General features: G+C 40.3%; 1 protein-coding gene across 2 annotated transcripts; it reads right to left on the bottom strand.

Annotated features, from left to right (window-relative positions):
- Positions 1–211: 211 nt before the first annotated feature.
- On the bottom strand, positions 212–12,821 carry TDRD6 (tudor domain containing 6). Of its 2 annotated transcripts, XM_057555166.1 has the most exons (5): positions 6,752–12,821; positions 5,183–5,307; positions 3,822–3,911; positions 1,611–1,674; positions 212–696 (listed from the first exon to the last, which is right to left on the bottom strand). In XM_057555166.1, exons 1-5 carry the CDS (start codon positions 12,819–12,821, stop codon positions 653–655), a joined length of 6,393 nt encoding a protein of 2,130 aa, XP_057411149.1. In that variant the 3' UTR covers positions 212–652. The 2 variants fall into 2 exon arrangements, with proteins under 2 accessions (XP_057411149.1, XP_057411150.1); XM_057555167.1 differs by lacking the exons at positions 1,611–1,674; positions 3,822–3,911.
- Between the last annotated feature and the right edge of the window lie 9,969 nt (positions 12,822–22,790).

Raw genomic sequence — 22,790 nt, 5'->3', positions numbered from 1 at the left:
GTGATTAACACATAAAAGCTAATGTTTAATATTACTATGTTTCCCCCAATTGTAGAATGGTGGTTCGTTCCATGACTACAGATATTCCAGAACCACAGATATTTCCTTTTTAATGAAATGACACCACTACACTTTTAAGGACAAACTTTATTCAAATCTTGTGTCATATTAGTATACTTCTAAATTCAAACAGAATATTAGTCAAAACTAGACAGAAAGGCAAAGCTTCAGAAAGAAAACAAAAATTTTGAAGGAGTTACTGCTAACAAAGCCATCCTCCCAAGTAGCATCATATAATATGCTTGTCATAAACCTATAATTTTCTATTTTAAACACTATATTCAGAAGAAACCCAAATAGTTTTTTTTGCAGTGTGAGTAATGTGTTAGCAAACTGTTTAGCAAAATAAATCCAACTGATTAGAAAGACAACACGTTTAAAGGGAGAGGAAAGATCCCAGCTCCGTATATACAGAAATAGCACTATAAATACACTACACAGGCAGCCTGAGATCTGTTTTGTTTTTGACACATATCAAACTTTTCGAAATGACAACTTCTTATGATTACGTGCTCTCAATTTTCTGAAATATTCTGTTGGTCTGGGTGAGGTGGCACTTGTTTAAGAGCAGCTTCTGACTGATTGGCCACATTTATGGATGCACAGTTAAATCGCTATCGTCTCCAGACCTCTTTTCTGAAACAAGAAGAGAAAAACCTCAAGTTGAGAAAGAAACATAAAAATAAGAATTTTTTTAATTTTTTTTTTGTGTGTGTGGCGGGGGGCCATACTGCAGCATGCAGGACCTTAGTTCCCCAAGCAGGCTCGAACCTGTGCCCCCTGTAGTGGAAGCGCCGCGTCCTAACCCGTGGACCGCCGGGGAAGTCCCAAGAAAATTCTTTACATGGGTGCTACCATGACAAAATTTACGTCCTCTAAAAATGGGGAGAGGGAAGAGATGAGCATTCTAATTACTACAGGGAATTATTCCGACTGACGTGATTTTTAAAAATATTTTGGTCCTCACATTGTACCTATTATCATATAAAACTTCTCTAAAAAGGTTATGAAATTGGCATATTTTATATTTTTCTAGGATGATATTTGGCAAGGCTGATAACCAATTAGTTCTTTGTTCTCTTTCATTAGTGCGTATTTTTCACATAATACTAAAGTCACCAAAAGATGATTTCATTCTCTATGTGCCTCAATCTAAGAATCAGTGTGCTACTTACAAACAAGATCATGCAATAACCAGGAACATCCAAAAAACGGAATCATCATATACACTAAAAATCTCAAAAGAAATTCCAAGAGATTATTTAACAAAGATCATTTGAACATCTGAGCTAACACTGAAAAAATCCTTTAAAATATGAATTTATCATACACCTTCAAGATTAATTCAATCAACAAATTCCCTGTATTTCAAGAAATCCTCTTCTTGTTTACTTATCACCATTTTTAGCTGAAGTGGTTTTTATTTTCCTACTACTAACATCCAAGGAAATGGATGAACCATTTTTATTTGAGGGATTCAGGGTAATCGTACCTTAAAGACTTGGCAATTCTGGTTGGTAAAAGTATTTTGTTTTAAAAACACAAGTTACCTTTGACCACAGTATCATCCAATGACAGGCAGTAAAGATCTTTTCCCACTGTCCGGAATACAGCCTAATAAAAGAAACCTTTGGATTACTATCACTTCTTTATTATAAATACAAAATAATTAAAATCAGAAAGGGGACCATAGATACACCAGAAAAATGGTGAACAACAAAAAGTAATCCTATTAAGACCATGCCAATTTGATTTTATAATGAAGAATAACGTCAAGTATATTTTCTATTCTTCAAATACCCATTTATCTGGAATATCTCCACTGTAGCATTCCATGCAGGGACTAAAGTGTCCTTTTCCAATTTTCACCTTTCAAGAGGTGAAGAAGGTCAATGATTTTTTTTATAGTGAACAAATTCAATGACCTAAATGTCCAACAAGAGGAGAAATGGTTTAATGAATCATTGTCCAGCAATGTCATGTAATATTATGCAGCTATGGCCTTCTGGTGGCAGCCAAGACGGAGCAAGCTGACTTACACTGATTACAATGGAAAATTCTGGAGAGAATACAAAAAGCAACTACCTGAGGCTTCTGAAAAGTAAATGGGATCAGAAATATAGAAGGACTGTAGTAAAAACTTGAATAATGACCCAAAACAGGGGTGAGTTTCACAGGGTTGTTGGTTTTCTTGTTTTGTTTTGTTTTTTTCTCTTTTTTTCTGCCTTTTCTCCTGTTTTTTGACCAGATGTTGGGCCAAATCAGAGCTGCCAGGCTGGGGTGGGCAGCAAAACTGAGCGAAATCCCCTCTTTGTAGCCAGCGGAGTGGGGAAAGAGGCCCCGAACACTAAGGGGTGGGGCGTGGGGGGGGGGGAAATCCCTTAACTGTTTTTCTTTTTTTCTGCACAGCAGTCAAAGCGCAGGCACCTACAAATCGGAGAGAAGACGCTGGCCAGTGGATTGAGGAAAACAGCCCTTTGTTATCTGAAGAGTCCAGAGGCAGGGGGTGGGGTGTGGGGGTTTTCTCTCTCTTTTCTCTATCTGCTTCACGCCAGAGGCAGGCCTGTCAGACAGAGCAGCCTGGTCAGCCCCCAGGGAAACACTGGGAGAAGCATGCTTTCTGGCCAGAGGACCAGGAAACGGGGCCCCTGGGGGCTGAATAAGAGAGGACCCTTGGAGCCACAGAGTATGGAGGAAATCTCAGCGAGGAAAGGAATTGGAAAATGTGAACCCCTAATACTATATGTGAACCTAAGGTCATCCCGAACGATGCAAATGCAGAACAGAATCAAGAAAAGAAAAGCATAGCTAAGTCTTTAATCCCTGAGTGACTGTATAAACCTCTGCCCAAGTTCTAGACTAACCCCTCCATGGCTTATGCCCTGGGCAGACCCAAACATTATAGTAAAGACGTTGAAGACTAAACTGACACTGGAACCACCAAACACAGAGAGAGAGAGAGAGAACCTGTGGTATGAACCTAATCAGGTTGACCACCTGCTAAAACAAAAACTTTAACATTTTCCAGAAGATTTTAACAGCCTCCAAAGTCTTACAACATCATATTCAAAACATTCAGAATATAATCCAAAATTACTCAACATACAACGAATGAGGAAAGGCTAATCATTTCTTAAGACAATCAGTAGATGAAAACCCTGCCATGATGAGATACTGGAACTACCAGATACAGATTTTGTAGCAAGAAGTTCAACGAACTGCAAACAGGATAAACTCAAATGTCTAGACATATCATAACAGCATGGGAGATTGCCTACCGTATAATCTTAAATGAAGAACACAGAATATAAAACTGAATGTACAATGAAATCAACCATGTTCAAAATATGTAGATGATATATTTATATTCCATATAAACAGAAAGATTATTAAAGAAAACCAAACTGATCAGTCCGTTTGCCTTTGGAAGGATGTCTTACAGGTGATTGACACTTCCTCTTTTTAACTTTGCCATATTCCCAGATTTTCTGCATCAAACGTATTTCATAAAGGTCACAAATGCCAAACAATTTTCTTTTTTTTAAATCCGAAAATGAAAATCAATGAGTAAAACATTAATAAGAGATACTGGGCATAAAATCTAGAAACATTGAGTTATTGCTTTTTTCCACTGTTATTATTACAATAGTAGTATTTTTTCCTCTATTATTCCTAAACACAAGGGCTTTGGAAATAGTTCCAGTCACCTTTCAGAATGAAAGAGAACACTCTCATTAATTACTATTTACATAAACCCATACCTCACATGGACCCTTATCCAATTTGGGTATACCATTCCAGACATTCTCAAGGTTCACTACCTCTTCCATACCATTTGAAAGGTTCAAAACCTACAGGAGAAAAAAAATAGTAAAAACTGGTCATTCCAAAAGCTGTAACTGATTTATATACCACGCAACCATTTTTAAAATGAAATACTTTAAAAGGTAATTAAATGATTTTATTAAACATCAATATTACATTTCAACTCAATGGTACTTCAGTTCAAAAAACGTACATTGAGTATCTATGCCTAGAGATCAAAGGCATAAAATTTAGATCTCAAGAAGTTCAAAATTTGGTGGAGAAACAGACCACTAAGCAGACAATTACAATACAGTGTAGGAAGCACAGACTCCTGCAATAGGAGGTATAGGAATAAAATACAGGTATAAAGCTTTTGTTGGCGGGGGACAGAGAGGAGTGAAGAGATGGAGAGATTTAGAAAATAATGCTAGTGAATGCTTCCTGGAAGAGGCAATGGCTAATCTTTTAAAGATAAGTGGAAATTAACCAGTTTGGGAAGGGGACAGAATACAGGCAAATAGAACTGCATTATTAACTATATCAAAGAAGCCAAACACAAGAGTATATATAAGAGAAATCAAGCAGTATGGTGTTCATCTAATATAAGATACAAAACCCAAAGGAGTAAGACCTAAGGCTGGAGAGGTACATGCATGCTCAACCCCAGAGAACCTCCTGTGGCGTGTTAATGACTTTTCTAGACTTGAGGATCTCAAATTTTCATGGTGCAAGAGTATACGTTCCTGGTCCTTCCCCTGGAAATTCTCAATCAGCCAGCCAGGGCAAGGTCCAGGAATCTATCAATACATTTAAGAAATGTGCCAGGTGATTCTGATTAAGGTGGTTTTCAGACCACAGGAAAAACACAATCTACTGGAGGTTTCCAAGAGGTTTTCCACAAGCGAATGATGGAGTCAGATTTGCATTTGACAAACTCCACACTGGCAGTGTGGAGAATCAACTGAATAAAGACTAGAAGTAAACCAATAGAAGGTTATTAGAGGCATCTAGCCGTGAAACGAGAGACTTAATCAAGACAGTGGCATTAGGTATAAAAAGTTTTAACTAAGATAAGAAGTGGAAAGCGCAGAACTCACTGACTGATAGATAGGATTTCAGGAGTAAGGGAGATGAAAGAGCCTTGGATGCTTATATATGAACTTTTAAAATGATTTTTGCACTGCATCAAATTATCAGGGGGAATGAGCAGGTAAATAATCTATGCAATTGGATTTTCTACTCTGATAAAGTTTGGTAAAATTTCCTTAACAATCTGCAAGTACATTTTGAGACAAAGTACTTCAGTTTTACATACCCTTGTGCCTTCTTCAGCTATTTCCAAAATCTCACATTTAGACCACGTGTTTCTTAGACTTGACCACACAACACATTTGGATCCGACAGTAAATCCTTTCAGAGTGTAGGTGTTCTCTGGTTGAGCTGCCAAATTGAAGAGAGCAAGACTCAATGCATACCTCTTAATTCCTTAAAGATATGCAAGCAAAGCATTTCCCTAAGATGCATTTACTATTCTCGTATCATCAATATCACATATGGTACAACATGTTCTAAGTCTCCCTCCCTCGATTTTATTTTTAAATTCTTCCAGTGGCCCTTCCCCGTATAATTCCTTACCGCTCTCCTCAAAAAACACGACCATGATGTGCTGTTTTTTTAAGGATGTGAATCTGATTTCTAACATTGAGAGTTACTACTTAAAGCTGGCTATTATTGCCACATGTAATGTGGTCTGTGGTTACAACAGCCATTTCTACAGGAAAGCAGCATGGTACATACAAGTGAGCAGACATTTTTATCACAAAGCTGTTACTTATTATTAAAATGTGACAATGAGGACTAAAAATCCAGGGTGGTATTTAAATAAATTACCATACATCCACAGGATGGCATACTACAAAACGAAAATATTCTTGAAAGCGTATTTAAGGGATTAAAATGCAGGATTCAACACTGTATGACAGTACGATCTCTAGTTAGTTTTTTAAACTGTATGTAAGTAGACACACACAGAAAGGGTGAGAAACGTCAGGAAGGAAGTATATACACCATCATAGCATTCACAGTGGCCATTTCTTGGTGGTGGGATTATGATGATTTTCATTCTCCTTAATCTATTGTTTTCTCTATTTTGTACAATGGCTCAAATCTAATAATATAAAACTTGACACTTAAAAAGTCTAACATTGAGTATTTTAAAAAACCCTAAAAGATAGCTATTTTGTGTAACTTTCAAATCTCGTTAAGTAGCCAAGAAAATAGCAGCAAAAATAATTTATAAAAAAGTTAATGACAAAACATGTTCTCCAATATTTACTCATGGCTGTAAACTTTCTTGATTAATACAGGCTCCGTAACTCCATTTTTTTAAGGGCTTCTAAACGAATGGCAAGGTATATAATGAAGCAAAACAGTTAATTCTTAAAACTGTGCTGAAATGATCCCTACTGTAAATTCATGCCTACATTATGCTTGGCAAAGGAACACTATATTTTTCAAAACTTACCAAAAAACATAACCTCTTGATTTTAGAGATGATTTGTTTATATTTTAAATGTGATTACTTTTTGGAGACACAGACTTGAAGCATTCTATTTTTAAAAGCAAAATTAATAATTCAGCATTTCACCCAGCATATAATTATTTTACGTTGATTTTACTACTTGATTACCCACGTTTAAAATACCCTTCGTAAAATCCAAATCTGATTCTCTTCTCAGGTTTTAATCTTCCCTCCCCCAAATTAATATTTTAAAAATTCAAATAAGAATTATTCTCTTTTCTTTAAAACAAATAAGTACTTTTCACTAAGTTAAGTAAAAGCGAATGGGAAAAAACAACAACAACAACAAAAAAACGCACGTACCCGAGACATGATCTGGTAAAGCGTGATTGTGTTTCCTTCTGGGTTCTTCTTCAGAAAACAGAGAGTTCAACGATGACAAGGCATCTCTAAACAGAGATATATATTCTGTAAATTCTTCTTTATAGATACTCATTTCAATCTGCATCTTGGCATAGCAAGTCTTTCCGTGCTGGCCCAGCCTATGCTCCTCATCAAAGCATCGCACACAACTGGACCTTCTTGTGTCGTCAGCACACAGGGATTCTTGGGTTTTCTGACTAACTCTTAAAGACAAAGGGTTTATTTTGTCCTCTAGACACAGCTGGGCTGTAGGTAATTCTAGTTCAGGCTGTTTCTCGGCTTCACAGTTGAGGGGCAGTAGCCCTGGCAATGATGGCAGGGTGGCCGCTGGGTCACAGCCTTGGGGAAGAAGAGGCACAGACAGAGGCAGCAAGCCCAGCTCTTCTTTCTCCTCATCTGCAACTAAGGAATGCTGCAATTCAATGGATTCCAGCTCCAGGAATTCTTTGGACTCATCATCAGGAGAAAGCACCACCTCAAGGGAATTCAGTTCCAGTACCTCCTTTGTTTCGGTGGCATGTGGTGACAATGTGCTAAATCCTGTAATTAGGTATTTATCATCAAACTTTGCTTTGTCACCCAGATGGCACTCGACTTTACCTTCCAGCATCTCAGTGCCAATTTCCTCTTTGCCTGGGTTTTCAAAAGTTTCAAAAATGTTATCAGTTTCGGGGTCAAAGAATTTACCTGGTTTGGTTTCAATAATGTTTAAGTCTTTGCCAATTCTTTCCAAGAGCTTACCTGTCTGTGATTCGACATAGAGTGCTTTCTCTTGTCCAGCTTTGCTACTTGGTTTCTGAAGTCCAACATCGGGACTGGGGAACCCAAGAGCTCCCTTTATGTCTGGGCCATTTTTTTCATAGGGCAGGTCACTGTCACTCATACCAATCTTAGAATATTTCTTCATTTTCTCACTAATACTTTCGCCTTTGCTTTTCATGTCAACGATGGCTAAAAGGATATCACAAACATCCCTTTTGATTTCTAATATTGTTATCTCCAACATATCTTCTGTTACAATTTCATAAAAGTAGTCATTTCCCTCTTGAGGGCATGCACCTTCTGAAATATTAAATCCTGAGAGGCAACATGGAAAGGCTTGCATGGGAACTGCCAACAGTTCAGAAGGGATGTTCCAGAGGGCTTTGGGGTCCACACAGTCTTCAACGTTTCCAAAGTCCACAAGCCTGACGGACACAAGAGAATCTTCGCAAATATTGGTGACAAGCGCCCTGTAATAATGCCCGTCTTCTCTGTATCTCACTATGCAAGGATCTCCAATATGAGGGCAGGGGATGCAGCTTCTCCAAGCTGTCACCTGCTCTCCAGCAGTTTGTACTTCCACTTCTAAATACTGAAGTTTCTCTGTGTCCGCAAACTGACACCAAAAATATTCAGGTCCATCGATCACCGTGGCATAAGCTCGTATCATCTTCATCTTTGGATTATACCAGTTAAGAAATACAGAAGTGTCTACGTCTCTTTTGTTGACAGACTTTGGACAGGCACCTTTAATTATTTGGGTAGAAAGTCCTATTTGAGATTTTTCACTGAAAGCATATCTGCTCATCATATCTTCTGCTATGATCCCATGTTCATCAGCAAGAATAACTTCCCATTTTTCTTGAAATTGAACAAATTCGCATCTTACTTGAGCCTCCTCTGTCCTTCGGGAAAAGTAATGCATCATTTCCTTATGGTTTAAAATCTTAGGAGCCCTAAGTCCCCTTAAGGAACAGTGAATGCACAGTCCGGGTAATAGTGCATTAACAAGGTCAAGTTTGCCTGTTGTGTTGGTGTGAACCACAGAAACATTGCCATAATCTATAAACTGCACAGAGAGAAGGTCATTGGCTTGTTGTTCCTTTACCACAGCACGATACCATAAATTGTCTTCTGGGAAAACAGCACATATTATATCTCCTCTTTGCAAAGGTGGGCCTGCATAATATTCAGGCCTTGTTCTAACAGTGTTTAACCTCTCTGAAAGACGATTAATTTCAGCCTCATCTTCTGTTAGTTGAACATAAAAGTCTGAAAGGTCATTTATATGAGAAACATACACAGTTGTTTTAAAGCCAGGCATTATAGTCTTCTGAGGGAACTCAGAAAATTTTAGAGGCAAACCTTTGTTACATGAATCTCCTATTTTTCTCTCTGGAAGAGTGGCTTCTAGCTTTGTGGCTTTCAAAGGGGGCTCAGACGAACTTTCTAATTTCTTTTCTACTGGTAATGGAGACACTTGATTATTTTTATTTGCCACAGAGTGCTGATATTGAGTGACTAAGTTTGTCTTCATTGAACTGCATAAAAATTTGAGTTGCTTACATGCTGAGCTCATCTTAGGTTTGTATGATTCTCCTAAGATCGCCATACTGTCTGATTTGTTCTCTATTGATTTACTTAAATACTCTGTAGGTGACAACTTCACAGCTTCCTTTTTTGCTTCAAGAGTTTCAGTTGTAGAGAGGAGTGATTCACTTTCTTTTTTTCTTGTCCCACCTTTGGAACCCAGGAGTCCTAACTTCTCATTCATATTAGCATTAATTTGAATACTGTCATCGTATAGTTCTATAATCAGTCTTCCATCTGGATTCTTTGCTACAACCAAAGCCTTCAATGACTTATCTGAAATAGTCTCCTGAAACTGCATTGTAACTTCTTCTGGTATATGATCAGGAATATCAGATAATGAACATTTAATGGCTTGCATGGGCAAAAGTAAGACGTCATATGCATTGCTAGGTATTGGAAGCAGATCATGATTTGTTACCACATAAATATTCCCAAAATCAACAAAGAAGACTTTATTTGGTTCTTTTTCTATGATTATCCCCCTATACCAGTTTCCGTCAGTATACCTGGCAAGGCACAATGTGCCAGGGACCAAGGGAGATGTTTTTAAATTCAGCAAAACTTTACTTAATTGTGTAATATGATATGACAACTGTTCTAAAATATTTGCATTTCTTCCCAGCTGGCAATAAAATGTCCAAGGGTCATCGACATGTGTTATATACACTGATTCTTCACTTCCAATTTTCATACCATGTGTAGAATAGTAGTAAGAATGGAGCTGAACAGAGGGCTCCAGAGGCTTCTGAAGTTTTACTGGTCTTGCAAGTCTCTGTTCTACCAAAAAATGGCATGCGCTCTGGAAAGGTGTTAGCAAATCCACGACATTAAACAGTTCTTCAACGTGAACGGAAGCCAAAGCAAATATTGTGCACTTTAATTCTAGATTGTCTTCCCATGCCTCATGCACAAATTCACTAAAAGCTTGGATTGCCTTTTCATCCCAAACAAAAGGATTGTGGCCCATTGGTTGAATTAAATTATAAAGGCTGCACCTAAAAGCTTGAACCTTAACCTTGAGAAACTCTTCACTAATTGAATAAATATTCTTCACAGATACCGTTTCTTCATCTCCATAATCTACAAATATGACGTTGACATGCTCTGAAGATTGTGCCCCAGTAATCAGAGCTCTGGACCATTTTCCATTTGCTGTTCGTTTTGCCAAACAAGCAGGGGTAGTTCCCTGGTAGGGGGTAGCTGTATTCTTGCAATGGTCCTGAATACTACACATTAGCGCTTTAAATCCTTCTATGTTCCTGGTCAGCTGGCACCAGAAATAGCCAGGGTTTTCAATATGAGACACTTTGACTTCTACTGTACTTCCAACTTCTAACTCCTCTTTACAAGAAAAGCCTGGCTTAATGTCCAAGAAATTCTGTACAAGAGGAGAATAAACAGACACTCTTTTCTCTTTGCCCTGTACAACTAGTCCAGTTGAAACGTTCGTCACAACTGTTGTGTCATTCACAGTTTCTGGAACAGCTGTAGTTTCACCCTCTCTCTTGACTTTGTGTTCTACTTCCTTCTTGGCAGAAGATATTTTGTTATTGTCTGCAGTAAAATGGTTTGCAACATGCCCTGGAGAGTGTGCACTTACGCAAATATTTTCCTTTGTTTCAAATTCCTGATACTTGGCAAATCCAGCCTGAGCAATTACCTTACTAATGTTTTCTTCCCCTGTTCTTGATTCATCAAGAATCTCAATAACATACTGACTGTCCTGCTTATCAAGGACATGGATAACTAATTCTTTGTGGAGCACAGTCTTTTTAAAAAAGGAAATTGCCTCCTGGCTCCAATTTTTTCCCAAAGGCCAAATATCAGCCAGGGTGCACCTCAGGGCCAGTACTGGTAGCCGCCTAAACTGAGGGAGCAGCATTCTCACATCATACAGGTCCATATTTTCTGAATTGCCCCGGTCAACGAAGAATACATCCACACTCTTGTCATCTAATCGGGTGACCATAGCCCGATAATAGCCAGTTTCTTTCCATTTCACACAGCAAAGGTCATCAGCTTCAGGTTTCAAAACAACACCATCCAGCTTACTGGCAGAGGCATAGAAACTGCACATTCTCCTCATCAATTTGCTGAAGGTGCCGTTGTGTTTCCTCAACCTAATCCAAAACTCAGAAGGATTCTTCACAAACTCCACCTGGGCATCATAGAAGGCGTTCATCTTTAACCTGATAGATCTCAAGGCTGGGAGTGAAATCTCTTCATCCACTTCTTCAGCAGGAAATTGAGACTGAAAAGCTGTTTCCGGTTCCTCCTCGCCGCCCCCCTCCTCCTCCTCTATTCCCTGGCTCTGAAGGAATCGGTCAGCCAAGCAACAGGACTGTACTCCGAACACACAGTTAAGATTAATTCCATCTTCTCCATACAGGGTGACGTAATACACGTGCTCAAAGGAAGAGTAAAATTCAATCTTTGCGTTCACTGCCTGGCCCAGCAACAGTGCCTTCAGGTCACCGACCTGTGACCGAGACCAGCCTCTGCCACCGTCCCAGAGTCCGTACAAAGCGCAAGGGTATGTCACCACGGGCATTCGAAAGTATTCAGGCAGCAAGTAGCGAAGGCTACTACAACTCACTAACTCCTTCCTTCCATAGTCCACATGAAGTACCTGGGCACAGCGCTGGGGCCGGAAAGTCTCAAGCAGGAGCGCTCTGTACCAATGTCCATCCAACCCGCAGGCTGCGCACGGAGAGCCCGGCTTGTCTGGGCTCTCCTCCCTCTCCTCCCAGGTGGCACTGGTATAGTTCTCATCCCCTGTCCCGGGGGAACCCCTATATATCTGGGCCATGCTCTCAGAGAGGCGGTGGATCTCCTTCAAGAGGCTGCGGAGCTGGCAGTGAATGCGGTGGGGATGGCACACCTGGGTGACCACCACGGGCTCCGTCACGCCCAGCTGCAGCTGGGGGTAGAAGTAATCCAGGCCAGGCTGCTCCTGCTTGGGCGGGATTCGCGGGACGACCGGGGCCCCGGGGCCCAGGACAGCCGCGGTGGCCGAGAGGTAGCGCTTGAGCAGGGAGCGGAAAAGGCCGTCGGGCACCTGCCGGGCCAGGCCGAGCTCCTGCATCTGCTGGGACAGCTCGGGCACCTCCAGGAGGACCAGGCGGTGGGGCAGCAGCACGTCCAGGACCCGTCCGTGCATCTCCTTGCCCTGCAGGTTGCTGAGGAAGTCCACGGCGCTGGCAGCCCAGTGCTGGGGCTCGCCCCCGCCGTCGCCGCCGCCCGCAGGTACCAGGCCAGCCAGCACGCAGCCCAGCACCTCCGAAGGCAGGTGGAAGAACTCGCTGCGCCCAGGCGCCAGGGAGCCCGCGCCGGCCGTGATGGTGCGACCCTCGTCCAGCAGGAAGACGCGGCTCTCCTGCGCCTGCCGGCTGACCACGCGGCCGCGGTGCCACCGCAGACCCGCCTGCACCAGGCACAGCTCGCCCGGCGAGGCCGAGGTGCCTCCCAGCGCCCACGGGCCGCGCGCGGCCGCCGCCGCTTCCTGGGTCTCCCGGCTCAGCCTCACGTACTCGTCCCGCCGCTCGCCCACCAGCCCCCAGAGCTGCACGGGGATCACCTCGGGCTGCACGTCCACGAAGGACACCCGCAGCACCAGCGAGGCCCCCGGCGTCGGCAGCCCGGGCGTTGAGCACATCTCTGCCGCGCCGCCCGGCCCGCGAAGCCCCCGCGCCGCTGGAAGGAGAGCCCCGCAGACTCGGGCTCGCAGGACACACGGATTGGGAAGGACACCCAGCCGGGTGTCCCCGCCGCAACGCCGCCTCCGGGCCTCCCGGACTCGCACTGACTGGTAAGACCCAGCGGCCCGACCAACCGCCCACGGTTGCGCCGCAGCGCAGGCATTTGTAGCGCGAGGCGACCAGGCTTCCGGCCGCGGGCGATGGGCGGGCCTGCGTGGGCGGTGGGGCGGAGTCGGGCCCCGGGGCGGCGGCGGGGACCGGTGCTGGGGGGCGCAGGAGGGGCCTCGAGGGCCGAGACGTGGCGGGATCCGGACGCCACCTGCCTCTTCTCAGAGGGCCTTCGACTCTGGAGCACGCAGGGAGTCGGCCGGGCCTGGGGCGGCGGCGAGGCCCGGACCATGCAGGGACCTCCTTTTCGGCCGTCCGGCTGAGCCCGGCGAGCCCGGCGCGGTGCTAGCCATTGCAGAACCGGGGAGGAGAAAGGGAGACGCCCACCGCACGTTCTGGGCGTTGGGCCGGAATTTTCGGAGGCCCGGGGCGCTCCCGCTGCGGGCCGCGCGGTGGCGCTTGCGCCCCCGGGGCAGGGCGTTGGCTGTGTGCTCTCAGCGTTGTGGCCTCGAGCAGGTCGCTGACCGTCTCTTCTATGAACCTGTTTGATCGCCTGGATGGATACAGTTGTGATAAGGGTTAAATTAAATAAAGTATGAGAGTATATGAAGACTGTTAAATGTTTCTTTCCCCACGATTACCCTGTGTGAGTTTCTTTGCTGTTTCGTTTGCCCACTTTGCAGGCGTTTAGTCTTCATTTACGCACGGAGCTAGCACGGAACTGGGCTCAGAGAAGGAGGTCAAGAGTCATGGAAGAAACATGACTTCCAAAGCTTGCTGTATCTGCTATGGCGGAGGGCCTCTTGGCTGGACTGTCGTTCTTTTTCCCACCTAAATCTTACCAAGGTAACCCTTAGGAGACTCTGTTTGTCAACGGGAAGGGGAATGGAAAAGTGCAGGCAAACTAGGCGTAACTCCCAGAGTTACTACATTTGTGCTGAAATGTTTGTTTATTGGCAAAGTTAGGCACAGTCCTAGGGGTTTCTCATACTTTTCCACTTCACTTTTTCACATTTTGAAATGTCATCAAATTTAATAATAGATGAAATCAGGATAGTGCTTAATATAACCCTGGCCTGACAGTGTAAATCTCAGTGTCTTCAGTCTATCCAGATTAGAGGTTGCCAGGTGCTTCCAAAGCCTCCCATGCTTGCTATGCAGTTTCACATCGTGTGGCAGTTGTCTCTGATCACTGTCATCCCACCAGCTTGAAAGCGCCTTTTCGCAAGAACTGTTTGTTGCATTCCTGGAATCGAGCAGGGGGGCTGAGGCAATAAATACTCGCTGAATGAATATATGAAAGAATGATTTTGATTTCTCTAAAATGTTAGACTTTTACCTGATAAACTCATCCTAGAAAACTCAGTTCAATTTTCCAAATTTTCTCTAATGTTTTACATTAATAATGGAAGAAAAATAAACATTTGGTTTAAATGCATCTAGCAAGTTCTAGCTCAAATGTCTCTTCCTCATGACTTTACTATTCCCAGGCAGAATTGATTATTCCCCCCTTTTACATGCCTCTATTATATTATCTATCACATCTTGCAATTGTTTCCTTTTGTTCTGTTCTACCAGAGTGTGAACTTCTTGAAAGCAGGAACTCTTCTCATTTATTTTTGTATTCTCAATGCCCCGCGCAGCGCTGGGGTTTTGGTTAGCACACAATAAATGTTTAACAACAACAAAAAAGTAGATAATCTGGCACTATGTCCTTGATGATGGAAGGAAGGAGTTCATTATAAAATAGTCTACTCAGCTAGCATTTTGCTGGAAGGAGCCGCCCTTGTCAGCTGGGACTGCTATTTCAAACAAGGGGGCAAGTCAGGAGTGAAAAAAGGGTTTCACAGACACGTATCAGGATTAGGGGAAACTGGGTGTGGGCTGCGCAGGAACTCTCTGTATTATCTTTCCAACTTTTCTGTAAATCGAAAGCCAGCCTAAAATGTAAAGTCTCCTTTAAAATAATAAATAAATACACAAATGAAAAAAAAATAAAATAAAATAAAATAAAATAAAATAAAATAGTCTACTGTCATTTGGGATTGTTTGATCCAACATGGAATCATGATTTCAACTAATCTTCTATTTCAGTTCAAGCTGTATAACCCAGCTCTTACAGAGACCACGGCGTTGTAGACAACAATCTAAGCAAATGACTTCTGTTTCCTGTTTAACTTGCCCCCCACCCTTTTTCTGTAACTCAGAGGCTCTAATCCTCCATGTCAAGGTGTATCCTGTAGCTGATGGGCTGATCGGAGCCCATTCCTCACATCCTCCCGGATATTTCCAGTGTCCTGCCTCTGCTGCAGCTGGGATAGGTAGCTTTACTTTGCTCTGTCTTGCTCTGCTGCTGGACAGGAATCTTTAAAAAATCAGACCATGGCACTGTGAAGATTAAATTCCTGCTCTATATTTCCCATACTTTATTAAGCAAAATATCTTGAGTTCCATAAAAAATAAAAAAACTTCCCTCTTCTTTTTTTTTTAATTAGGGAATTCCCTGTCGGTCCAGTGGTTAGGACGCCGCATTTTCACTGCCGAGGGCCCAGGTTTGATCCCTGGCTGGGGAACTAACATCCCACAAGCCATGTGGTATAGCCAAAAAAAAATTTTTTAATTAAAAAAAATTCCTTAATAAGACACCAGTAGTCTGAAGAAGTGGTATCAACTGTTGTATATGACTTTTATTTACAACCTCAGTGAAGCTTAATAAAGTAATGATGATTTCCTAACATGAAAGCACAAAACTTCCCTCCTCTTAGGCTTAGAGGGACTTGGCCTCAGAAAAAGTGAGAGGGAGTAATCCGATCCTTTTACAAATATTTAAGAGTTAAAAGAGAAGAGGATAAGGTGAGGGATAGAATGTTTCTGAGAGATATTTGGACACTATATTGTGAGTTATTTCAGCATTTTTTTATGGAAAAAATGCAGAGAAATTGGGCAACACATATGAATCATTTATTCTGTGCCGTCATGTCTGTATATGGAGAGCTCTAAACAGAAACATGTACACTTTAGACTCTGTAGTTTCTAACCACTAATTAGCCCTGTTTAAAGATGCTTACTTAGAAAATTACTGTTTAATAAATATTTCTTAAAAATTATTCAAGTGAGAAATACCCTGTTAAGAGAATGAAAGGACAAGCTAAAAGGAAAGACAGGGAAAAAATATTTGCAAACCACGTTTGACAAAGGACTTGTATCTGCAGTATATAAAGTACTCTCAAAACTTAACAGTAAAAAAAAATTGAAAATGGGCAAAAGATATGAAGAGACATTTCACTGAAGAGGATATACAGATGGCAAGAGCAATATGAACAGATGTTCAACATCATTAGCCATTAGGGAAGAACATTCAAACCACAAGCATATATCATGACAACCTAGGATAATGACTAAACTAAAGCAACAGTGATAAATATCAACACTGACCAGAATGTGGAGAAACTGGATCATTCCGACTGCTGGTGGGAATGTAAAATGGTAGGCCACTTTTTAAAAACTAAATATGTACTTGCCATATGACCTAGCAATTGCACTCTTGGGCATTTATCCCAGAAAAATGAAAACTATGTCCATGCAAAAACCTCTACACAAATGTTTATAGCAGCTATATTCCTAATAGCACCAAACTGGAAACAACCCAGATGTTCACTGGATAAATGGTTAAACAAACTGTAGTACATCCATGCCATGAGATACGACTCAACAATAACAAGGAAGAGTAATGAAATCTTGACACATGGATCAACTTGGAAGGTTCTCATGGGAATTTTGATGCGTGAGAAAAAATAAATCCCCAAAGATCACATACTGTATGAATCAATTTATATACTATTCTTGAATTAACAAAAGTACAGAGATAGAGGACAAATTAGTGGTTGCCAGGAGTTAGGGATGAGGGGAGAGGGGATGAGTGGCTATAAAGGGGTAGCAAGAGGGCACTGTGCTGTGTCTTGAATATGGTGGTGGTTTATATGAATTTAAGAAGGTAATAAAATTGCATAGAACCAGACACACACACACACTTGTAAAACTGGTAAAATCTGAATCTGTGGGTTATACCAATGTCATTTTGGTGGTTTTGATTGTATACTACAGTTACTCAAGATTTGAAGATGTTATCATTGGGGAGGACTGGGTGAAAGGTGCATGGGACTTCCCTGGACATTTTTTGCAACTTTATGTGAATCTAAAATGATTTCAAAATGAAGTTTTTAAAAAATTCTATGAAATTCAGATTTCAGTGTCCATAGCTAAAGTTTTATTACAATATACACACACACACAAATAATTCAAGACTATGCCATTATACGGGGTCAGTTAGAGTAGAAGGAGCAAACCAAGGAAAGTTATTTATCTGTCCTCTTATTTCCACATCTGAAAATGGGTTTAAGACACAGACCTTATAGGAAAGTTCTGAAGCATGATTTAAGTACAGTTAACATGTGTGCATTGAATAAATACTTGAGATGCAAAAAAAAAAACATAGAAAGTCCCTGGTTCTCATTGCAGGATGACGTGGACAATGAACTTTTCTAAGTTAGTTTTCTCATCTATAAAAATGGAATTATACCTAACTTTATTTTGAAGATTAAATGACCCAATATAGATAAAGGTCCCACCACAGCAGGCATATAACAAACTAGAGTTATTAGTAATTAAATAAAATACAAATTTAAAATACTTTCTTAGTTCTACTAAGTTAAAGGTTAAAAAATCTTAAATTAGATTTTTTAAAAATTAGGTTTACTGAGGCATAATTTACATAGAGTAAAACTCAGTTTTTAAATTGTGTAGTCTGATGTTTTGCCAAATGTACACAATTACATATTTGTATACAGTATACAGTGTGCATTTGTATACAATATAAATGCACATCACCACAAATGTACAAATATATACAGTTGTAAAGGTATACCACCACAGATAAAATATAAAACATTTGTATTATCCAAATAGTTTCCTACTGCTTCTTTGCAGATTATCCCCTCCCTCCATCATGGGCTCAGTTCCTGGCAACCACAGTCCTTGGCAACCTCTGTCCCTGGTAACCACTGTCCCTATCATTTTGCCTTTTCCCAAATTCATATAAATGGAACCATACAGTTTGTAGCCTCTTGTGTCTACCTCCATCACTTAGCATAATATCTTCAAATTCATCCATGTTGTCTGTATCAATAGTTTATTTTTATGATTGAATAGTTTTTCACTGTATAGACATACATTTATTCGCTAGATAATGGACTTTCAGGTTATTTCCAATTTGGGGTGATTATCCATATAACTGTGTAAACATTCACGTACATGTTTTTGTGTTGATGTAAGTTTTCATTTCTCTTGGGTAAATACTAGGAGTAGGATTGCTGGGTCATATAGTAAATGTATGTTAACCTTATAAGAACCTGGCAAATTATTTTCCAAAATACCATCATTCTGCATTCCCACCAACAACATATAAACTGTTCTGCATCCTCATCAGCACTGGATATTGTCAGGCTTTTTCATTTTAGCCATTCTTGTTGTCTGTAGTGGTATCTTATTGTGGTTTTAATTTGTAATTTTTAATGATGTTGAATATTCTTCATGTGTGTCTCTGCCATCATCTGTCTTCCTTGGTAAAGTATCTGATCAACTCCTTTGCCCGTTTTTAAAGGTATTGTCACCTTATTTTTGAGTTGTAAGAGTTCTTATATATTCCGGATACACATTTTGTTATCAGATATGTGTTCTGTGTATATTTTCTCTCAGTGTATGGCTTGTGATTTTCTTTTTTTTTTTAATTAGTTATCCATCTTATACATATTAGTGTATACATGTCAATCCCAATCTCCCAATTCATCACACCACCACCCCCACCCACTGCATCTTTCCCCCCTTGGTGTCCATACGTTTGCTCTCTACATCTGTGTCTCAATTTCTGCCCTACAAACCGGTTCATCTGTACCATTTTTCTAGGTTCCACATATATGCGTTAATATACGATATTTGTTTTTCTCTTTCTAACATACTTCACTCTGTACGACAGTCTCTAGATTCATCCACGTCTCTACAAATGAGCCAATTTCGTTCCTTTTTATGGCTGAGTAATATTCCATTGTATATATGTACCACATCTTCTTTATCCATTCATCTGTCAATGGGCATTTAGGTTGCTTCCATGACCTGGCTATTGTAAATAGTGCTGCAATGAACATTGGGGTGCATGTGTCTTTGAATTATGGTTTTCTCTGGGTATATGCCCAGTAGTGGGATTGCTGGGTCATATGGTAATTCTATTTTTAGTCTTTTAAGGAACCTCCATACTGTTCTCCATAGTGGCCGTATCAGTTTACATTCCCACCAACAGTGCAAGAGGGTTCCCTTTTCTTCACACCCTTTCCAGCGTTTGTTTGTAGATTTTCTGATGCTGCCCATCCTAACTGCTGTGAGGTGATACCTCATTGTAGTTTTGATTTGCATTCTCTAATAGTTAGTGATGTTGAGCAGCTTTTCATATGCTTCTTGGCCATCTGTATGTCTTCTTTGGAGAAATGTCTATTAAGGTCTTCTGCCCATTTTTGGAATGGGTTGTTTGTTTTTTTAATATTGAGCTGCATGAGCTGTTTATATATTTTGGAGATTAATCCTTTGTCCGTTGATTCGTTTGCAAATATTTTCTCCCATTTTGAGGGTTGTCTTTTTGTCTTGTTTAGATTTTCCTTTGCTGTGCAAAAGCTTTTAAGTTTCATTAGGTCCCATTTGTCTATTTTTTTTTTATTTCCATTACTCTAGGAGGTGATCAAAAAAGATCTCACTGTGATTTATGTCAAAGAGTGTTCTTCCTATGTTTTCCTGTAAGAGTTTGATAGTGTCCAGTCTTACATTTAGGTCTCTAATCCATTTTGAGTGTATTTTTGTGTATGGTGTTATGGAGTATTCTAATTTCATTCTTTTACATGTAGCTGTCCAGTTTTCCCAGCACCACTTACTGAAGAGAGTGTCCTTTCTCCATTGTATATCCTTGCCTCCTTTGTCATAGATTAATTGACCATAGGTGTGTGGGTTTATCTCTGAGGTTTCTATCCTGCTCCATTGATCTCTATTTCTGTTTTTGTGCCAGTACCATATTGTCTTGATTACTGTAGCTTTGTAGTATCGTCTGAAGTCAGGGAGTCTGATTCCTCCAGCTCCATTTTTTTCCTTCAAGACTGGTTTGGCTATTCGAGGTCTTTTGTGTCCATACAAATTTTAAGATTTTTGTTCCAGTTCTGTTAAAAATGCCATTGGTAGTTTGATAGGGACTGCATTGAATCTGTAGATTGCTTTGGGTACTATAGTCATTTTCACAATGTCGATTCTTCCAATCCAAGAACATGGTATATCTCTCCATCTGTTTGTATCATCTTTAATTTCTTTCATCAGTGTCTTATAGTTTTCTGCATACAGGTCTTTTCTCTCCCGAGGTACGTTTATTCCTAGGTATTTTATTCTTTTTGTTGCAATGGTAAATGGGAGTGTTTCCTTAATTTCTCTTTCAGATTTTTCATCATTAGTGTATAGGAATGCAAGAGATTTCTGTGCATTAATTTTGTATCCTGCAACTTTACCAAATTCACTGATTAGCTCTAGTAGTTTTCTGGTGGCATCTTTAGGATTCTCTATGCATAGGATCATGTCATCTGCAAACAGTGACAGTTTTACTTGTTCTTTTCCAGTTTGTATTCCTTTTATTTCCTTTTCTTCTCTGATTGCCGTGGCTAGGACTTCCAGAACTATGTTGAATAATAGTGGTGAGAGTGGACATCCTTGTCTTGTTCCTGATCGAAGAGGAAATGCCTTCCGTTTTTCACCATTGAGAATGATGTTTGCTGTGGGTTTGTCCTATATGGCCTTTATTATGTTGAGGTAGGTTCCCTCTATGCCCAATTTCTGGAGAGTTTTTATCATAAATGGGTGTTGAATTTTGTCAAAAGCTTTTTCTGCATCTATTGAGATGATCATATGGTTTTTCTTCTTCAATTTGTTAATATGGTGTATCACATTGATTGTTTTGCACATACTGAAGAATCCTTGCATCCCTGGGATAAATCCCACTTGATCATGGTGTATGATCCTTTTAATGTGTTGTTGGATTCTGTTTGCTAGTATTTTGTTGAGGATTTTTACATCTATATTCATGACTGATACTGGTCTGTAATTTTCTTTTTTTGTAGTATCTTTGTCTGGTTTTGGTATCAGGGTGATGGTGGCCTCATAGAATGAGTTTGGGAGGGTTCCTTCCTCTGCAATTTTTTGGAAGAGTTTGAGAAGGATAGGTGTTAGCTCTTCTCTAAATGTTTGATAGAATTCACCTGTGAAGCCCTCTGGTCCTGGACTTTTGTTTCTTGGAAGATTTTTAACCACAGTTTCAATTTCATTACTTGTGATTTGTCTGTTCATATTTTCTATTTCTTCCTGGTTCAGTCTTGGAAGGGTATACCTTTCTAATAATTTGTCCGTTTCTTCCAGGTTGTCCATTTTATTGGCATAGAGTTACTTGTAGTAGTCTCTTAGGATGCTTTGTATTTCTGTGGTGTCTGTTGTAACTTCTCCTTTTTCATTTCTAATTTTATTGATTTGAATCCTCTCCCTCTTTTTCTTGATGAGTTTGGCTAGTGGTTTATAAATTTTGTTTATCTTCTCAAAGAACCAGCTTTTAGTTTTATTGATCTTTGCTATTGTTGTCTTTGTTTCTATTTCATTTATTTCTGCTCTGATCTTCATGATTTCTTTCCTTCCCTAACTTTTGGTTTTGTTTGTTCTTCTTTCTCTAATTCCTTTAGGTGTAACATCAGATTATTTGAGATTTTTCTTGTTTCTTGAGGTAGGCTTGTATTGCTATAAACTTCCCTCTTAGTACTGCTTTTGCTGCATCCCATAGGTTTTGGATTGTCGTGTTTTCATTGTCATTTGTCTCTACGTAGTTTTTGATTTTCTCTTTGATTTCTTCAGTGATCTCTTTGTTATTTAGTAATGTATTGTTGAGCCTCCATGTGATTGTGTTTTTTACGTTTTTTTTCCCTGTAATTGATTTCTAATCTCATAGCATTGTGGTCGGAAAAGATGCTTGATGATTTCAGTTTTCTTAAATTTACTGAGGCTTGATTTGTGACCCAAGATGTGATCTATCCTGGAGAATGTTCCATGCGCACTTGAGAAGAAAGTGTAATCTGCTGCTTTTCATGGAATGTATCAATAAATATCAATTAAATCTATCTGGTTTATTGTGTCATTTAAAGCTTGTGTTTCCTTATTAATTTTCTGTTTGTATGATCTGTCCATTGGTGTAAGTGAGGTGTTAAAGTCCCCCACTATTATTGTGTTACTGTCGATTTCCTCTTTTATAGCTGTTAGCAGTTGCCTTATGTATTGAGGTGCTCCTATGTTGGGTGCATATATATTTATAATTGTTACATCTTCTTCTTGGATTGATCCCCTGATCATCATGTAGTGTCCTTCCTTGTCTCTTGTAACATTCTTTATTTTAAAGTCTATTTTATCTGATAGGAGTATTGCTACTCCAGCTTTCTTTTGATTTCCATTTGCATGGAATATATTTTTCCATCCCCTCACTTTCTTTTTTTTTTTTTTTAAACCAACATTTTTTTTTTTTAATAGCTACTTTATTTATTTATTTATTTATTTTTGGCTGTGTTGGGTCTTCAGTTCGTGCGAGGGCTTTCTCTAGTTGCGGCAAGCGGGGGCCACTCTTCATCGTGGTGCGGGGACCGCTCTTCATCGCGGTGCGCGGGCCTTTCACTATCGCGGCCCCTCCCGTTGCGGGGCACAGGCTC

This window comes from Balaenoptera acutorostrata, chromosome 10 (genome assembly GCF_949987535.1).
Source record: "Balaenoptera acutorostrata chromosome 10, mBalAcu1.1, whole genome shotgun sequence".
NCBI lineage: Eukaryota > Metazoa > Chordata > Mammalia > Artiodactyla > Balaenopteridae > Balaenoptera > Balaenoptera acutorostrata.
This window is presented reverse-complemented; position numbering and strand designations above follow the sequence as displayed.